This window comes from Enhydra lutris, unplaced genomic scaffold (genome assembly GCF_002288905.1).
Source record: "Enhydra lutris kenyoni isolate GAN:26980312 unplaced genomic scaffold, ASM228890v2 scaffoldscaffold26, whole genome shotgun sequence".
In the NCBI taxonomy this organism is placed as follows: Eukaryota; Metazoa; Chordata; class Mammalia; order Carnivora; family Mustelidae; genus Enhydra; species Enhydra lutris.
Genome location: NW_019154110.1, coordinates 16602814 through 16622477, shown reverse-complemented (window position 1 = coordinate 16622477; position 19664 = coordinate 16602814). Strand labels below are relative to the sequence as shown.

General features: G+C 42.1%; 1 protein-coding gene across 1 annotated transcript in view; it reads left to right on the top strand.

Annotated features, from left to right (window-relative positions):
* The first annotated feature begins 1421 nt into the window (after positions 1–1421).
* Positions 1422–19664, top strand: part of LOC111151466 (ankyrin repeat and fibronectin type III domain containing 1) — a 437740-nt gene continuing 419497 nt past the window's right edge. Inside the window, exons 1-2 of the mRNA XM_022509473.1 lie at positions 1422–1469; positions 1623–1916. Of these exons, the coding sequence (XP_022365181.1) occupies positions 1422–1469; positions 1623–1916 (342 nt within the window). The remainder of the gene's footprint in view (positions 1470–1622; positions 1917–19664) is intronic.

Below are 19664 nucleotides of genomic sequence, written 5' to 3'. Positions count from 1 at the left end.
ACTCAAATTACTTATTAGAAATTCCTTCATCTCCCTCTTTACTGGTTATTTTTAAATTTTTTTTATTATCAATTACTAACATTCAATGAACATTTGCAGTGTGGTAGACATTGTGCCACATAATGGGCACACATTCCTCAGAGAATGTTCCTTCCATGTTTGTGAGTTCTTACTGAGGCTTTCTGAACTCTTACAAGGAGCCTATTTGGAATTTGGCTGACTATTTGGTTTTCTCTTCGTCCTCAGTTTTCCCTTTATGAGCAGCTCTACTGGTCCAGGTTTTTAACATTTGTTCATTCACCCCGATTCACCTGGAGAGCAGCAGCTTATGGCTGGGACTCAGAAGCATATTTTCCATCTAACATCCTTTGTGGGGTAAGATGGGACATGGTAGACTGGGTTAAGCCATTTGCCAACCCTGAGTCTAGTTTCTGTTGGCTCCACTGAAACTACCTCAACATGGTAGAAATCCCCCAAATAATGGGCACTTGTTCAAGATTTCTTCTTCTGTTTTAGAGATAATGAGAAGTGGGAGATGGGTCAATAATGACCAGCTCCTGAACATCGATGTTCTCAATTGAGAAAAGTAAAGTTAGGTAGAGTGCCTCAGAGGTCTACCTGGCATAACATTTTGGATTTTTTGTGATCACATGGACTCTTTTACTCTGTGAAATGAGTGCAGATTTCCCTACTGAGGATTCCCTTACCAAAATCTGTCAGTCATGAGAAATACAACCCTCCTAAACAAAGATCTTCAGTGAAAGTAGATTTACATTCTGTTCTCACAAGTCTGTTTCTAAGGGAAAGCAGTTGGAATCAGTTTTACCTTCTCCTTGTTGAGCAATTTTGATAAACCAGTGGCTCTCTTTCCCATATCTGAGAAATGGCCATCCCAGCATTTTTTACATGCTTAAGAGCTAAAAATTAGTGCTAATCCAGATATGTGTAAAGTATCATTATTTGTTTCCTCTGAGGAAGCGATTAATTACATAGACCACTGGAATGATCCTGATGTTTTATGATACAACCACAAGGTTCTTCATTAAGAGATGAAGAGTCCCCATAGTAAGCAAATGCTACTGCAGGGATAAGGGATCTTTAATTTCTCTTATGGGGTGCCTGCTGTGAGACATGCATTGAATGTGATAGTTTGTATACACCGTTGCATTTACCTCCTGCAGCTCTTCTGAGGATAAGTTTTGTTATCTGTAATGTGCGGATTAAGAGAGAGACACAGAGAAAATAAGGACTTTGCCCAAATTTACACAGCTACTAAGTAAGTGCTGGAGCTCACATTTGAAGTCTACTTCGGTGTATATAAACCTTGTTCTGAAAGCCTTTAACTTTTCACCACCAAATGGTATTACCCCCTTTATTGACATTGGATGTGTCCGAGGGTGGCAGAAGCCTTCTGTGGCACGATGCTTTATGATGCCCATATGGCTTCACCTGGAGTCATTCTGGAAGCCGTAAGTTCATAAATAATGTCTCTTCAACTTGGTCAGGCTCACAGTGCCAGGAGAAGACAGATGAGCTGCGCCTGTGCATGGTATCATTGCAAGCTAATGTGTTACTTCTGTAGTCTTGGGTTGCCATCCCCTGGAGTGTTCTGATGTGATCAGTTGTCAGTTTCAGATCTGTTGTTTCTCTCACCAGAAGCCCCGCCGGTGGAAGATGACAGCCCCAAAGCCTTGCCTGTGTTAGGGGAGCTATCAAACTCGGATAATGACATAAACGAGTCGATGTTCATCTGGGGAATCTCAGACAAAGCAGCCCAGAGGAAAACCATCTCTGTCGATGAAGGGTTGTTTCACTTGCAACAGAAAAAGCAGCAGCAGCAGCCGCCGCCGCCGCCGCCGCGACTGGAGCCCCTGCACAGACTGGGGAGAGGTAGACGGAGGCTGAAGCTGCCACATGTGAGTAGAATCTTGTGATTTCTCTTAAGCTGGAAAAGGAATGCTGGGGAGGGGGCTTGGCTGTGAGGTGGGCGTGCGTGTGTGGGTTGGAGCTTTCCGTGCGGCTGGGGGTGGGAGGGATGGTTTACACAGTTAACTAGTGCATTGGGGATCTGCCCTCCTCTTTCAAAGGAGGTGCAAGACTGTGCCCACACGCACTTGCATTTTCTCCACTGATCATAATATGTGTAAGCAGCAGGTGGGGAATTTTTCTTTTCTTTTTTCTTTTCTTTTCTTCTTTCTCTCCTTCATTTTTGAGAGTGGGCTGCATGGCAGAAAGACACCTGAGCCTGAGAGAGCTTTCCTGAGTGGAAGGACTCTTTCCGAGGGTTTCTTTCCCAAGTTTCTTTTGCAGATGTGTAGCTCTCACGGAGAGTCTTTGCCACAGGGCTGCTCGTCTGCAGGGGTGTTTACAACCCTGCTAGCCACAAAGGGCCGAGGGTAACTTTTGTGTCTCTGGTTCTCAGCTCCAGTTGTCTGTAGTAAACAGCACCAAATCCAACACAATTTAACCTCTCCATTTTCACTGTTAAAAGAGCTCAGTGGGCACATCCTGGGCATGGAAAAGCCTGGGCTGTATTTCATGCATCTGCTCAGCTCAGGACGAAATAAGTAGGTCTCTCAGGGTTGACAGCATTGATGCCTTTTTGAACTTGCGGAAAGTTTTTTGTTAATGTTGTTGTTGTTTTTAATCAAACTCTGGAATTTACTGTGAACATGGGGTAGGTTGAAGCTGCAAAGGGGCAGGAGAGAATGTTTTTGTTGAGCCACCAGTGCAGCCTAGCAGCAGGTTGTCTTAGCATAGGGAACTGGTTAACATCTTTGGGTTATTGTTACTGATGCTAAATAATGAGCTGAGCTAAAGTACACCCAGTCATCTACTTGCTTGGATTCTGGTTTTCTGAAGACATGGTTGCTTTTTTGTTGTTTTCCTGCCCTTGCTTCCTTCCTTCTCTCTTTAGAAGCTTTGATGTGGCCGATCATGTCAGGCTGACTGTTTACCTGCATGAGCATTTGCAGTAAACATGCCACAAGTTGATCTCCAGGAGAAGAGGAAAAAGGAGAAAAGGAGGGGGCCAAGGAAGGATACTTCCCTTGTCCTAAGAGCAGCCTTTGAGCAGCTGTACGTAATGAAGATGGAAGGGTCAGAAACACTTCCCCCTGGGACTTGGCTGGGAGGAGAGAAGCCAGCCCATGCATGGGTGCAGAACTGAATGCTGTTAATGCTGGAGGGTCAGGGCCCCGCTCCCAAGTTGTTAATGCAGTGTGCATGACATAGGAACCAGGGGATTGGCTTCACAGGGAATCCTCTCACAGAGGGAGTGCTTTCGAAGCTTTTTCATACCACAGCACTCCAGGGTCAACAGATGAGTCCATTCAAAGTTGGGGATGAGCGGCTAGCCCAGTGGAAAGGGTGCAATATTTGCAGCATCACATTGTCTGGGCTCCATCCATTGCACGTGGGGAGTCTTGCCATACAGGTTGAAAGAATCTAACATAAGCAGCCCAAGGAAAGCCAAAGAAATGAGGCAAGATTTGATAAATCAAAAATGATTTATTTTTGCCGTTACTGGTAGGGATGCATTATGGACACATTGTCAACTGCTTTTTTTTTTTTTTAAAGACTTTCTTCTAATATTGCCCGTTTAGTATCTTTGTTCTTCTCTGTGCTCTCTCCCAGCCTTTGTCCAAGCACGTCTTTTTGACACATTATAACCACAGTCTAGATATGTTTATTTGTTCTTTCTTTTCCCAGTATTGTTCCATAAGCGTTTTCCCAACTTCCAGCCAATTTTCACATAGATGGTTAATGATGGCTGGATTAAATGGATTAATTCCTTAAGTGGACATGCCATAATCTGTTTAGCAATTGTTGGCTATTTAAATTGTTTCTACTTTTCCCATGATTGTTATGCCACTATGAATATTTCTGTGCATAAAGCAGTTTTATTTCTCTTCCTTTATAAAAACATTGGGGGGGATTAATTCTCAATATTGCTATTAATGAGGTAAAAAAATACGAACATTTTTATGACTTTTCATGCCTATTACTACACCTGTTCTCTGTAACATTTTCATTGTCCAAAACCATCAGTAATATAGTCTGGATAAATGTAGATTTATCTAGAGACTTATGCACATTACATTCTTGTTTTCTCGCTCTCTCTCTCTCTCTCTCTCAGTTAGTAGCTATAAAAAAGTACTGGTCACTTTTATAAAGCTGACTTGGAGTCCAGTTAAGCTAGGCAGTATCATCCTCCCCAGAACAAGGCTGTAGCTCCTCAGGTTCCCTCGCTTTGTCAAGAATTCCCAATAGGAATCCAAGTCCAGCAGCCTCCCCTTTCCCTCCCTGTACGGAGTAAAGAAGGGAGGGGCAGAAGCTTTCCATCACATGGTCTGTACCAGACCACCTGAGAAAGATGAGCAGGGATCACAGGACGGGAAGCCAGCTTAGAGTTATTTCCAAGCCCTGGAGTGCAATCCTGGCAGGCTCCTTGGCCTTTCTGTCTTCCTCCTTGACAGAGCCATCATATAGGTATACTCACTTCCTGGGCAGGATTTGAGGCTGAGGCCTGACAGAGTAGAAGGGAGTGGGATCCTGCAGAAGGTGAGGACTTGCTAAGCTTATCGGGGACAAAAGGAACATACTGTAGAGTTTCACTGCCATGTGTCCTCCCAAATGCATGGGTTTTAATCATGCCAGTTAGACAGGGCTGAATGCCAACACTTAGCAAATAAGAACTGTAGAATGCTTCTTTTTCAGTTCCTACCTCCTGTAAAGACAGTTTTATCAACAATTTATTACTTCTTTTATTTCCTCTTCTCTTGTACCTTGTCAATTTGGAGATTAATCTGTATTCTTCTCACCTCCAGTGTAGCTCACCATACATTGCTTCAGTGCTAATCTCTTGTTCATTCTATAATTATTTGTGCAGAGGCCAAGAGTGCCCAGTGGGAGCCACACAGAAACTCGTTGTGCATTTGCCCACCCTAACCTACACGAATGGGAAATGACTTGTGTCTTGAGAACAAGATTTTCTTACCACCCATAAGCGGGTTTGAGAAATGTAAGTTTTTGGAGGGTGTTACTGACTCAGTCTGCAAGGGCTCAATGGAAGGAGCACTGCTTCACACAACTGGTGGGCGCCTGGTGTATCTGAATTCAAGTGGAAGTGATGAGGCAGTGTTCTAAGGCAGAACGGAGGTCTTGCTGCTTCAGATGATGGACAAACCAAGAGAAGTGGTGTACTCATAATCTACCAGTGAGAGGAAAGCTTTTGTCTACTAAGGAGAACAATAGGCTTTTAAATTATAGTATAAGAAAGACATTAGGAAGCACTTTCCATATGCTAACACTCTGCACTTCCCACAGGACACTCCTCAATCTTTATTTCTATTATTGGTTTAAGGGCCAGCTTCCTGCAAGTTCATACTCTGAGGGGCGAGTATGGTGTCTGCTTTATTCCCTGCAGCCTCTCCAGTTGTTCACCCAGCGGCAGCAGCTTCAGCCTCTCTGAGGCTTGCTGTGTGCCAGGACATGTGTTAAGTGCTATATCTACAGTACCGCCCGCAGTACTCACGGTAGTCCTATGCAGTGTTTCCTAGTATTATTCCCATTGTGCACATTTAAAAATTGACAGACAAGGAGGTTATGCTGGAGGGTAGATGGAGCCTTGTGTGTGGGGATCATGGAGGGGAGGAGGAGATGCTGAGGGGGAAAATGAATTTCTCTCCACTTGAAAATGCCAGCACCACAGTTTGAACCGAAGTCATCCAGCCCCAAAGTCTCTGTTCTTCCTCACTGCACCCTCACCTTGTTTAACATTGGCTGAGGGACTGATCAAAAGTCTGAAAATATGTCAAGCACTGTTAATGTCTAAGATGTACTAGTGGTGAAAATAATGACGACGGGGATGGTGATCTTATAATAGTAGTGACTAACACTGTTTGCTGTGTACCAGCTACCTTTCCCGGAAGCCTTGTACATGCATTGATGTAATTCTCACAATACCCTTACAAGATTCCATCATTCTTACCTCTCTTTCACCAATGAAAAAATTCAAGCTTTGAGATGGTATGCAAATTGTCCAGGGTCACGGAGCTAGTGAATCTCACTCTGGTATCTATTACTACTAACTGCACCTCACAGATGTACAAACTTAGCTCTCTGATAAAGGGCCAGAGCAATTGCAGCAAATGGTTTGCCTGGGACAGTGGAGGTGAGCTCAGTGCTTTTTCGGATCTCTTTTGACTTGGGGGTTCTGGGATAACTTATAGATCACCTTCTATAATGCTGCACAAAAAACTTAGGTCTCAGGCCGTGCTAGGTACTACCTCAGAAAAAAAGTCATTACTGAGCAAGTCACTGATGTTCAGAGCTCTAGACCTGCACTGTCCCAATGTGGTAGCAGTTAGCCGCATATGGCTATTGAATGTTTGAAATGTGGCAAGTTCAAATTGAGTTCCTTAAGTGTAAATAAAAAAATACACCATACCTCAATAGCTCAGTATGAAAAAATACAGATTTTCATACTAAATTTATATAGATTACAGATTGAAATGATAATATTGTGGATATAATAGTTTAAATAATATATATATGTATACTCAGAGAGAGAGAGAGAGAGAGAGCGTGCGCACATGAGCGGGTATGGGGGGGTAGAGGGAGAGAATCTTAAGCAGGCTCTACATCCAGCATGGAGCCTGACTCAGGGCTTGATCTTAAGACCCTGAGATCATGACCTGAGCTAAAATCTAGAGTTGGATGCTTAACTGACTGAGCTATCCAGGTGCCTGCCCCTAAATAAAATATGTACTAAAAATTAATTTTACCATTTCTTTTTAACGGTTTCAAAATTGTGGTAAGATGTGTATTAAATATAAAGTTTGTCATCAACCTTTTTTTTTTAAGATTTTATTTGTTTATTTGAGAGAGAGAAAGTGAGAAACAGAGCACAAGCAGAGAGAGAGGGAGAAGCAGGATCCCTGGTGAGCAGAGAGCCCAACATGGGGCTTGATCCCAGGATTCTGGGATCATGACCTGAGCCAAAGGCAGATGCTTAACTGACTGAGCCACCCAGGCACCCCATGTCATGAAACATTTTAAGTATACACTTCCATAGTGTTAAGTATATTCTCATTGTTCTGCAATCTAGCTCTGGAATTCTTTTTATCTTGCAAAACTGATCATCTGTACCCATTCAGCAACTCCCCATTTTTTCCTTCCTCCAACCCCTGGCTACCACCTTTCTACTTTTTGTCTCTATGATTCTGACTACTCTGAATACCTCATAATGGCCTTAACATTCGTCCATATTGTAGTATGTGTCAGAATTTCTTTCCTTTTTAAGGCTGGATAATATTCCATTAGGTGGATATGCAACATTTTGTTCATTCATTCATCCATCAGTGGACCCTTGACTAACTTCCACGTCTTTTTATTTTTTTGTAATGTGACTTCTACAACATTTAAAAGTGCATATGTGATTTACCTTGTTTGTATTGTATGTCTATTAGACCTCGCTGCTCTGAACTTCTCTCTCTTCCTTGCTGCTTCCTCCTTCCTACACCCCACACACAAGGCCTCTGCTAGCCTTTACCAGAAGTTACTTTGGCCTTTCTCTTCTCCCCTCCCTAAGACTGAACTAAGAATCTTAGCCCTGATCAATCACTCCTTTCTGTAAGGATCAGTGAGAAATTGTCACGTTAAGCAAAGTTGTCTATAATTGAATGAAACTATGACATTTCTCCAGAGGAATATTCCTGTATGCACCTGCAAAACCTCACTGGTTCTTCAGAACATAGTTCAAAGGTCATTCTCACTGGGAATTACCTCTTAACCCCAGCCTTGAACAGGGGAAACATCGCAGTGAGTGGTTGCAGGGAGGTGCAGGATGGGACTCACTCTTTACAGTGGTGCAGGCAATGTTAAGGGAAACCAAGATGGAATGGGGAAGCAGACCAAGGCTAGCAGCTGCTGGAAGCAGGAAGGAGGAAGCAGTTACCAGAACGTGGCCAGGTCATAAGAGCAACCTATAGACAGAAACTGTGGCCTCTCTTAGAACAGTGCAGTCCCTGACAGTGTGCACTGTGAATGGAAGGTAGCTCTCTCTCCTCTCTCCTCTCATATCTTCCCATTGACTGAACCCATCTGGAAGCCAGAAGGCACCAGTGCCCAGATGATGCAGTTCATAGAGATCACCTCAAGAGCATAGAACAGGTGGGAAAAAGTGGAAGGTAGATCTGGAGGGGCATATGGAGTGTATCTAGTCTGAACCCCTACCTCATCTCCAGAAAACACCCCTTTCCAAGATTCCTAAGCAGTTATACCATTTATACCAGAAGATTATGCATATTCTATTGTACTCATATTGTTCAGTCAAATGTCTTTTAACAAATTACACATGGAGACAGTGAGTTCTTTGAAGGTCATACTTATTCCCCTTAATCATACATATATTTCTAATACCTAGCAAGCTGCGTGGTGGTGAGTAGGTACCAAATAAATGTGGATCCAATGAATGTGTTCCTCTATCACACTTCTTTTTCTAAAGCCCCCTTTGGAATCTGGATGACCTACATTGATTCTATATTGGGAATTTCTCAATGAGTTGAATATATAGAATTAAGATCCTCTTTCTTTCAATCCCGGCTGGGGAGCTAAAATGGTTCAAGTAAATGATTCCCAGTGTTTTGTTTTGCTGTAATTGGTGGCACATTAAATCATGAAGAATTGAAGAACTTGAACCTAAAGGGTAGGAATCAGCACTAAGCTAGACCAACCATGAAGATAAGTGTTTCTATAGGTGCCCAGGAGAAACTGAGCAGCTGTCTGAATTAAAATCAGGGAACACTCAAACACAGAGAATATCACGTGCCTTTTCCTCATGGCCTCCTTAATTGGATTTTTCATACAAATCTGTCTGGTTTGCAGAGAAAGACTGGAAGATTGAATGCTTTGAGCCAAAAGCAAGCAGGACGAGTATCAGGGACATCATAAGAAATACCATCCAGGCCAGTGGAAAGCGCAAGGCTGTATGGAGGCGGGATGTCACCTAGGAAGGATGCCTTCAAGGCAGAGATTTACATAGCCATGGTTGTTCCAGGAACAAAGATTTACTAAGCTGACTGGCCCCCTAACCCAACCAGTGAGTCAGGACACATCTCTGAACTCTGTCCTTGCATCTTGGGTTGGCTCATTCTCTGCATGCTTTTTTAGCTTGGAGTTTGGTGGTTATATTAGTTTCCCAGAGGTGCCGTAACAAATGCCCACAGACCAGGTGGATTAAAACAACAGAAATTCATTCTCTCATAGTGTCTTGGAAGCCAGAATCCCGAAGCGAAGGTGTTGGCAGGGCTGTCCTCCCTCTTGAAGGCTCTAGGGGAGAATCCTTCCTTGCTGCTTTTAGCTCCTGGTAGCTCTAACCTTTCATTAATTTGGGGCTTACAATTCCAGTGTCTGTCTCCATCTTCACCTGGCTATTTTCCCTATGGGTCTCCTCTGTTTGTGTCTCAAAGCTTTCTCTCTCTTCTCTTATAAAGACACCAGTTACAGGATTGATCTCATTTGGTAATCCTTAATTATTATCTGCAAAGACCTTGTTTCCAAGTAAGGTCACATCCATAAGTACCATGATTTAGAAATGGATATGACTTTTTAGGGGCCAATATTCAATTACTAGAGAAATTATGCTAGTTGTTAGCCAGCTTCCTCTTGAAAGCCAAACCTTTCCTTTGCGTCTACATACTCTCCTCCCCCTGAATCTAGAATCTTGGCTTCATCCCTTTTTTTCACTTTCTCTCTTTTATCTTAAACATTTGCAGCTTGGTCCTTCCCTTTAGCCTACAAATACTCTTAGTTCCTTCCTAATCACAAACAAACCATCTCCTCTGTGATTCTACCTTCAAAACTGAAACCTCTGTATGGAATGGTAAAACTTTTTGATACAAGTGTATACATTTACAAAAATGAAACCTCTTTAACAACACTGTACCTCACAACTCAATCCCCACCCACCCTTCCAAGAAAGGACCCCTTCTCCGCTCATGTTTCAGTCATTTCTGTGCTAACTTTTGCTTTCATTACAAAAGCTGCCTTTCTGCAGTGACAGGAGAGTTCAGGTTGTCTAGTGTCATAAAATCTGGTTCCCTTTGGCCCTTCTGATTCTTTCTGCAACATCTCATTTATTTGACCATCTCTTCCTGCTTGAATTTTGTTATCTCAAGGTGTCAAGTTAGAGCTTGCAGAGAAAATGTTTCCTCAACTATGTCCTACCCAGCTGCTAATGGATTATTGCCTAAACTTAACATTTGTTTTATTCCTTTCCCTCCATGCCACATGGGTTGACTTTTATTTTATTTTTTTAAGACTCTATTTATTTATTTGAGAGAGAGAGAGGGAGAGAAGCAGACTTTCTGCTGATCAGGGAGCCCAACGTGGGCTCGATCCCAGAACCCTGAGATCATGACCTGAGCTGAAGGCAGACGCTTAACTAACTGAGGCACCCAGGTGCCCCATGGGTTGACTTTTCTTTGAAAATCTTCTTAAAGCAGAAGTAACATTTTTAGCCATCTATCAAATAATCAAAAGGGTGTTTCCTATTTGTAAACAAAAGGATACTTATTATAAGAAGAGTACTATCCCCATCCCTGATCTAGCATTGTGTCTGTTCGATAGTTTTGAGCCATCTACTTTTACTTGGTCATCACCTGGCCTCAAGAAGGCAACAAGGACACAGCCCAATGCTCCGGTTTCGTAAGAAATAGAGTTAGACTCTGACCACAGTGACTCCCACCACCTTCTTTCTCTGGCAGGGCTTTATGGCTTCTGCAGAATAAGGGGCCTGCAATTCCTAGTGGCCCCTAGCTGCTCACTAATTGGTCAGTTTGTGTGTGTGCTGCTGTGGCCCCTTCAGGTGTTGGCAGAAGAAGGATTTGTGAATTCAGCCTTCATTTGGACTCCACACAGCAACAAAGTATGTGATTGGCTACAACTTACAATCCTAGTTATAGTTGTTTTCTTAGAAAAGCATCTATTTCATCAAGATTTTGAAGGCTGTTAGAATAAATGTGCTATATAGTATTCTACTGTAAAATTTCAACTCCCTACATATTGGCAGTTAATGTCTCCTCCTCTTACTCCTAATCGTTTTGTTTTTGTTTTTGAGAGAGCAAGCCAGTGAGGGGGTGGAGGTAGGGAGGGGCAGAGGGAGAAGGAGAGAGAGAGAATCTCAAATAGGTTCTACATCCAGTATAGAGCCCAACAAAGGACTCAGCCTCACAACCCCATGAAGATGACCTGAGTTGAAATCAAGAGTTGGATGCTCAACTGACTGAGCCACCCAGGCACACCTCTTGATTTTTTTATAATTCTTTCAACAGGCCAGCTTTAGGTTTTACTAATTCGTTTTACTTATATTTTATTGATTCATTTTTATTAAACTTTTATTAATATATAGTATATACACAAAAGGCAAAACATGTTTACACTTCAACAGATCTTTACAAAGTGAATGTACTCTTGTAATCAACATTGCATCAAGAAATAAAATGGTGCCATGAGTGCCCCTGCCCCGCTGATGAGCCTTCCAGTCAACTGCCAACTAAGGGTAGCATCATCCTCCTCTAGTAAAGTAATTTTGTCTGTTTTCTACTTCCTATACAGTGTACTTATACAGAATGTGTGTATTTTTATTGTGTCTGGTATTACTCATTAGGGAAGGCTTCTCATCTGTAACCCACTTTGATAAAAGCATTGGAGACAATGAATAGAAGTCTCTGCAGAGAGTCTAGCTGTAGCAGATGTGTGTAAATAGCAGTTATTATCATGAAATGATAGCTTTATCTGCAGATGGATAAAGTAAGGGTGAATAGGGGAAGTGAAGAATGCATCTAGTGGAAAAAGCCCAGCTAATTTATCCTGACAGATTCCCAAACATGTCCTGGCCAGGACCAAGATGGTAAGACCTATGTTGGAGAGCAGAAATTTAGTACCTCCTTTCCAACTTGCCTGATGAAATGATAAGTGCCAGGTTTTATTATTTTCCTAATATTTTATTACAAAATTTTTGAAATACATTGAAATACTGAATTTTAAAGTAAACACCCATGGACCTACCACCTGAATTCTACAATTAATATTTTGTTCCTTGTGCTTTGTCACATATTTATGTCTGTCCATTCACCAATCCATGTTTATTTTTATGCATTTCAGAGGAAGTCACAGGCTTTAGTAGTAGGTTTTTTTTAATTGAGGTGAAATTCATGTAACATAAAATTAACAGTTGTAAAATGAATAATTCTGTGGCATTTTATACATCCATAATGTTGTACAGCCACACCTATCTAGTTCCAAAGCATTTCTCCATCAGCCTACCCCAGAATAAAGCCCCTTACCAGTTAAGCACTTAGTCGCTGTTCCCTCTTTCTTTCAGTTGCTAGTAATGAGCAGTCTTCTCTCTGTGTCTGTGGATTTACCTATTCCGGATATTCCACGTAAATGGAATCATTCAACATGTGACCTTTTGTGGCTGGCTTCATTCACCTTTCGGCTATTGTGTATTTGGACATTTGTGTATAAGGATTTGTTTCAGTACTTGTCAGTTTGAGGGTATCTCTCCAGGAATGGAATTGCTGGGTCCCATGGTCATTCTTTTTTTTTTTTTTTTTTTTTAAAGATTTTATTTATTTATTTGACAGGCAGAGATCACAGAGAAGCAGGCAGAGAGAGAGGAGGAAGCAGGCTCCCTGCTGAGCAGAGAGCCCGATGTGGGGCTCAATCCCAGGACCCTGGGATCATGACCTAAGCTGAAGGCAGAGGCTTTAACCCACTGAGCCACCCAGGCACCCCTCCCATGGTCATTCTTTGTTTAACTTTTTGTGGAACAATCAAGCTGTCTTACTGACTTTTAAAGCTCAGGAATATCTTGCTCAAAATGGGCATGAGATTCAGCCTTATGTTCCTTGATTAGTCTACTTTCTGGATAAAATACATAGGGATTTCAGTACACTTGAGAGGAGACACTGGTTGCACAGGTTACAATTTCCTCTCATTTCCTATAGGGTGTGTCAACTTACCTGGCACTGGAGGGGCTGGGTGGATAATCTGTCAAGACATAGACTCCTCAGTTAATGGTTACTGTTATGTCATCAGTGAGTCTCCATTCTAGAAAACTGCCACATAGAGTAAGAGCCCTCTGATGCCTCATGAGCCCCAGATGACCAGAGAAGCTCCAGACTCCCTCATGATTTCTGGGGTTTTGCTAAGAGTTAAATACAACAGATTTGGGCTGGAGAGAGAGGAATTTGACAAAGAGATGCATGGGAGTGGCAACCTCTGGAACAGATGCTGACAGCTGGTGTGAGATTTCAGACGGCTGCCACTGCTCTGTTAGCCTGAGAAAACAGGAGAAATTCCAACTATTGCATGATATCATCTGTGCCTTAGTAACATTTGTCTTGAAACTACAGATTTAATTGCTGTTCCTTTGGCTCCTATTTCCTCTTTCCCCAAGAAAAAGGGAATCTTTGAAATTCCCATGAAAGCACATTCAGTTGCCACTTCTGTTCCAACTTCAAGACAGAATCATCCCTAATAATGAAAACAAATCTGTTACTGGCAAAGTCAACCCTTAGTGTTGCTTTTGGAGTCAGGAAGGGTAAGCAACAAAATGTCAGAGTGGCCCAGAGACTACAACAGATTAACAAAGTCTATTTATAAACATGCCATAATCCATCGAATTGGGATAGCTCATGGTTATTTGCAGATCCCGTTAACAACCATTTGGTCAGGTAACCAGAGTGGGTTCTGATCGATTTTGATTTGTGGGTGAAGAGCTCTAGATCAGAAAGGATATGCAGCTTATTCACGGCCATAGAGCTAGCAGGAATGGAGCCAGATCTCAAACCCAGTACTATTTCTAGTGTATAAGAAACATAATGATTATCCAAGGTGCTGGGGAAATAAAACTTTGGAGTCATGTAGAACCTAGAATCAGGCCGTTTGAATGTTAGTCACTGACCAACCACATGACCACAAGCAAGTCATTTAGTTACTCCTCCCAACCCCCTAGCTTCATTTTCTTCATTTTCCTTCTCTGTACAATGGATCTGATGATAGTTATAAGATTAATGGGAAGATAAAATGAAATAACATATGTGTAGTACTTTACATACTAGCAATTACAGGTGCTCAGAAAATTGTAGCTTCCTTGACCACACTAGATCATGCTAGCAGATTTTAGAAAATCTGTCCCACTACTTTTTCAACCCTTGCTCTTTTTCTCCAAAGCGTCCTAGACTATACATGCTCTATCCCCTAAATAATGCTTTTCAAATGAGAAGATATTATCCTTGACATATGAATGATGGGGGTTCTTTGAGATGAAGGGACACTTTGCAGTCAGAGGGTAGGAAGAATCGATGTTCATTACTTAATTGGGATAAACATTCATTTATATGTACAGCTGTCAGGAAGCAAACTGATCAAAGGCCCATTAGTCACAAGGCTGGTTTTCACCACCACCACTTAGTTAGGGTGGTGAATGTAACATGAAAGGGAAGGGCGAACTAGTCCATTGCGGCCTGGTACATCGTGCATTAGTGGTTATTAGGGTCCTAGTTCTGCAAGCTTTCTCTAACAGAGTTTAACCCAGATGCTGAAGGTGAACCAAGTGTTAATGGCAGGTATGGGCAAGTGATGATTTTGCATGCCCTTGTCAAATTTCTGAAGTGGCCAAAATTGAGAGCAAGACCGAGAGGCAGAAATGTCAAATTTCTTAGAAAATATGAGTTCCCAACAACAGAAACAAACCTCATACGGCAGGAAAAAACTGATGATCCTGTGACTGTTTCAGAATTTAGAACTTGCCAGACTTTGAAAAGGTCATTAAGTCTGGGCCTTTGTACAGTTGTGTTCTGGTGACACTTGCTCTTTAATATGGAACTCTTATTTTTGACAATTGTAATATTAATGATAATATTTATATCATTATGTTCTACAGCCACACAGTGTGAGCCACAAATGAATAAGCATTCACTCAACACCCACGGGGCACCAGGTGCTGCTGCTACAATGAGGATAGATACTGTAGAAGTGCATGGAGAGATGTAATGATTTATATTTCACATTTTGTAAGCAATTTGCATTATACAAGCACTCAGCACATTTACATAATCTGCTAGTTGAATGAACAGACAATGCATTGTGGAATTGCCTTTAGTATGTGGTGAGGATATAATTGCAGTGATTGTTCTAATTGCCCTCATTTGCTGAGTACCAACTATGGCAGGGGATACCACGTGGGGACAGTAGAGGGCAGTGGTTAAGAGCACCAACTGTGAAGCCACATTGCTGTTTTCGAATCCAGACTGGTACTTGTTAGCTATGTATCCTTCAAAAGCACTCGATTTCTTTGTGGTTCAGTTTCTTCATCTGTAGAGTGAGGTGGTAACAATGGTACCTGCTTTATAATTATAGAGACTTAATGAAGTAACATTTATAACGTGATTGGAACAGTACTTGGTGCAATGTCACAATAACAGTAATGCTAACATATCTGTATGTGCATGAGTGCGCGCGCGCGCGTGCACACACACACACACACACACACACACACACACACACATATCTACTGCGCAATGTACTCACTTTACACATGAGGAATCTGAGTCCCAAAGCCTCAGGAGCAGGATAAACTTGAAACTCAGATTGGTCTTACTCCAAGTATATTCTCCTTCCACAAAGCCAGCTGTATCCTGGTAGTGAACATAGAAGCTAACCCTGGAGGACCTAGAGGTAATGCTCAGGGGATGATAGGGTGTTCTTCCTTCACTATATATTGTAGTAATAAGGCAGAGCCTTCCCGTGCGTTTTAGTTTTAGAAAATGTTATAGAAAAGCATGTTTCTGTAATATTGACGCCATCCCATCCTTCCTGTAGCTGGAGAGAGTTACCATTTCCAAAAGAACAGCTTCTGCCTAAATCTGCAAGGACTCTGACAAAGAGATTCCATATTTAATGTACTTCTTCAGTTACCGCTCTAAGGAGAGAAATTGAACCTCAGAGATTGTTCTGAAAGATCAGTCTCTCCAGGTGTCACTGTATAGTCATCATGGAAGTAACATGGCTTTGAGGGTCTGTGGTCTATGGTAGATCCTCAGACCAGGTAGACTGGACAAGATGAGAGTTTTAAATTGGCATCACCAAAGCCAGGACAGTCATTGTGGTGAGGAGAAATGCAGTCAAAGAGGGAACCAACAATCAAGCTAAGAAACAGTATAAAGTACCCATTCTGAAGAGCGAGGGAGTAGAACGGAAGGTAGGTCAAACTGAGCTGGAAAAAATGGGGTCAGAGAGCAAAGCATGGGGCGGGGTGAGGTGGCAGCTCCAGATGGGCTGAAGCTACTGCTGAGAAGAGGCATGTCCAGTTGCCTTTGGTGCCTGGAGCTTTGCTTGTTTAAAAGGGGCTATGCAAGGCTGCAGACAGGCAAGGTCCCCTTGGTTTATACAAGGAATTTCTAGCGTTTGAGTCCAGTGAGAGTTAATCCGATGGAGAATTTTCTCTTTAGTCTTATAACAATGGGGATATCTTGGGAAATATTTGAGTCAGTGCCACATATTGAAGTTCTATCCCTGCTCAATTAAACTAGATAGGTAGTTTGGTGGGAGAAAGCACGGAGACAGGAAGAAACTAAAATCCTGTTGAGTAAACATCATCAGGTAACATTTCTCTTCAGTCTGTCACCAACTTATGATTATAATACTAAGAATTTCATTAGTCCCAAATGAGAGATTTGATTTTTGGGATATCTCTAGGATTGTGCTATCACAGTCATGAAGACAAAAAGATCTTTGCTAAGATTTTGCATTCTTATGGTATCTCTTTCTTCTCAACATGAAAGTAAAACATTAGTCTAACACTGGTAGGAAGTAATAAGACAAGGAGTTTCATCCACCCAGATCAAATTATGTCAGTATATTTGTTATTTGACAGAATATAGGGTAGTTCATATTGGAAAGAGGATAAGCTTTGCCTTATGCTGGCTTTGACCTTGAATTAGATAGGTGATCCTTCACCTAGAATAAGACATCCCCACTCTTGTGGCCAACCGTTGGATTTTTTAATTTTACCCATTGAGGGTAGTGGTAACTCTAAAATAACTTGTTCAGTGTTCTCCCCTTGAAAGAATACAGGAGTAAAGAACCTGAAGTTTCAAGGCTAGGAGGCCTTTCATGAACAGGCAAAATGTGCCCCATCATTACAGGGGAAAACTTTGGATCTACAGCCTATGAATCTGACCCAAATCTGTCTTTCAAATCTTTCAAATCCTTGTCTCTAGCCTGCTTCCTCATAGCTGGCCCAGCTCTTGTTTTTATTCTAGCCCTGCCATGTACCTGTATATGTATCTCTATATTTTTTATCTTCCTTATATTCTTTGGACTGGCCTCCTGGCTCCTGGCTCCTGTCATTTCCACATTTGGCTCTTTTTATGCACTTTCTTAAAAATTGTTTCCTCTCCTGGGTGGCTTACTCAGTTAAGCATCTGCCTTTGGCTCAGATCATGATCACAAGGTCCTGGGATCGAGCCCTGCATCTGTCTCCCTGTTCAGCGGGGATTCTGTTTCTCCCTCTCCTTCTGCCCCTCCACCTGATTGTGGTCTCGCTCTCTTTCTCTCTCTCTCTCAAATAATAAAATCTTTAAAAAAAAATTGTTTTCTGTCCTTTTCTGCATGACTCACTGGCAACCTTGACAGATAACTTAAATGCTGATCTCCTTCTCAATTTATACATCTTCTCTAGCCATTGTGTTGTAGAGATTCCGGATTCTGTTATACTTCTCTAAAGTGTTTTTTTTTTTGTTGTTTTTTTTTTTTTTAAGATTTTATTTATTTATATGACAGACAGAGATCACAGGCAGGCAGAGAGGCAGGCAGACAGAGAGAGGAGGAAGCAGGCTCCCTGCTGAGCAGAGACCCCCCCCGCCCCGCTCCCAATGCGGGGCTCGATCCCAGGACCCTGGGATCATGACCTGAGCCAAAGGCGGAGGCTCTAAACCACTGAGCCACCCAGGCACCCTTGTTGTTTCTTCTTTATTTTTGTTTTTGTTTATTTAAGTTAAATTAATTAACATAGTGTATTATTAGTTTCAGAAGTAGAGTTCAGTGATTCATCAGTTGTATATAACACTCAGTGCTCATTACATCATGTGCCCTCCTTAATGCCCATTACCCAGTTACCCGATCCCCTCAATCCCCTCCCCTCCAGCAACCCTCAGTTTGTTCCCTATGATTAAGAGTCCTTTATGGTTTGTCTCTCTCTCTGATTATGTCTTGTTTTATTTTTCCCTTCCTTCCTCTGTGCTCCTTTGATTTGTTTTTTAAATTCCACTGAGTGAAATCATGTAATAATTGTCTTTCTCTGATTGACTTATTTCGCTTAGCATATTAACCTCTAGTTCCATCCACGTGGTTGCAAATGGCAAGATTTCATTTTTTTGATGGCTGAGTAATATTCCTGTGTGTTCGTGTGTGTGTGTGTGTGTGTGTGTGTGTGTATGCATGTGTGTATTTTCATAGTTTGGCTATTATGGACATCTTCTATAAAAATGGGGGTACAGGGGCGCCTGGGTGGCTAGTGGGTTAAAGCCTCTGCCTTCGGCTCAGGTCATGATCCCAGGGTTCTGGGATCGAGCCCCGCATCGGGCTCTCTGCTGGGCAGGGAGCCTGCTTCCCTTCCTCTCTCTCTCTGCCTGCTTGTGATCTCTGTCTGTCAAATAAATAAATAAATAAAGTCTTTTTTTATTTTTTTAAAGATTTTATTTATTTATTTGACAGAGAGAAATCACAAGTAGGCAGAGAGGCAGGCAGAGAGAGAGGAGGAAGCAGGCTCCCTGCTGAGCAGAAAGCCCCCTGTGGGGCTTGAACCCAGGACCTGGGATCATGACCTGAGCCAAAGGCAGCGGCTTAACCCACTGAGCCACCCCGGCACCCCTAAATAAATAAAGTCTTTAAAAAAATGGGGGTGCAGATGCCTTGGCTGTACCAGCTTGCTTTCCCCCCAGCAGTATAGGAGGGTTCCTCTTTCTCTGCATCCTCGCCAACATCTGTCATTTCCTGCCTGTTAATTTTAGCCATTCCAGTTGGTGTGATGTGGTATCTCATTGTGATTTTGATTTGTATTTATCTGATGCCAAATGATGTTGAGCATTTTTTCACATGTCTGTTGGCCATTTGGATGTCGTCTTTGGAGAAATGTCTGTTCATGTCTTCTGCCCATTTCTTGATTGGGTTATTTGTTCTTTGGGTGTTGAGTTTGCTAAGTTCTTTATAGATTTTGGACACCAACCCTTTGTCTGATATGTCCTTTCTAAATACCTTCTCCCATTCTATCGGTTGTCTTTTGTTTGATTGTTTAGTGTATTTTTAAATTAACATATAATGTATTATTTTCCCCAGGGATAGAGGTCTGTGAATCATCAGGCTTACACATTTCACAGCACTTACCATAGCACATACCTTCCCCAATGTCCATAACCCAGCCACTCTACCCCTCAGTTTCATAACTCACACCAGCAACCCTCAGCTTCTTTCTTGAGATTAAGAGTCTCTTATGGTGTCTCCCTCCGGATCCCATCTTGTTTCATTTTTTCCTTCCCTCCCCCCATAATCCTCTGTTTTGTTTCATAAATTCCACATATGAGAAAATCATA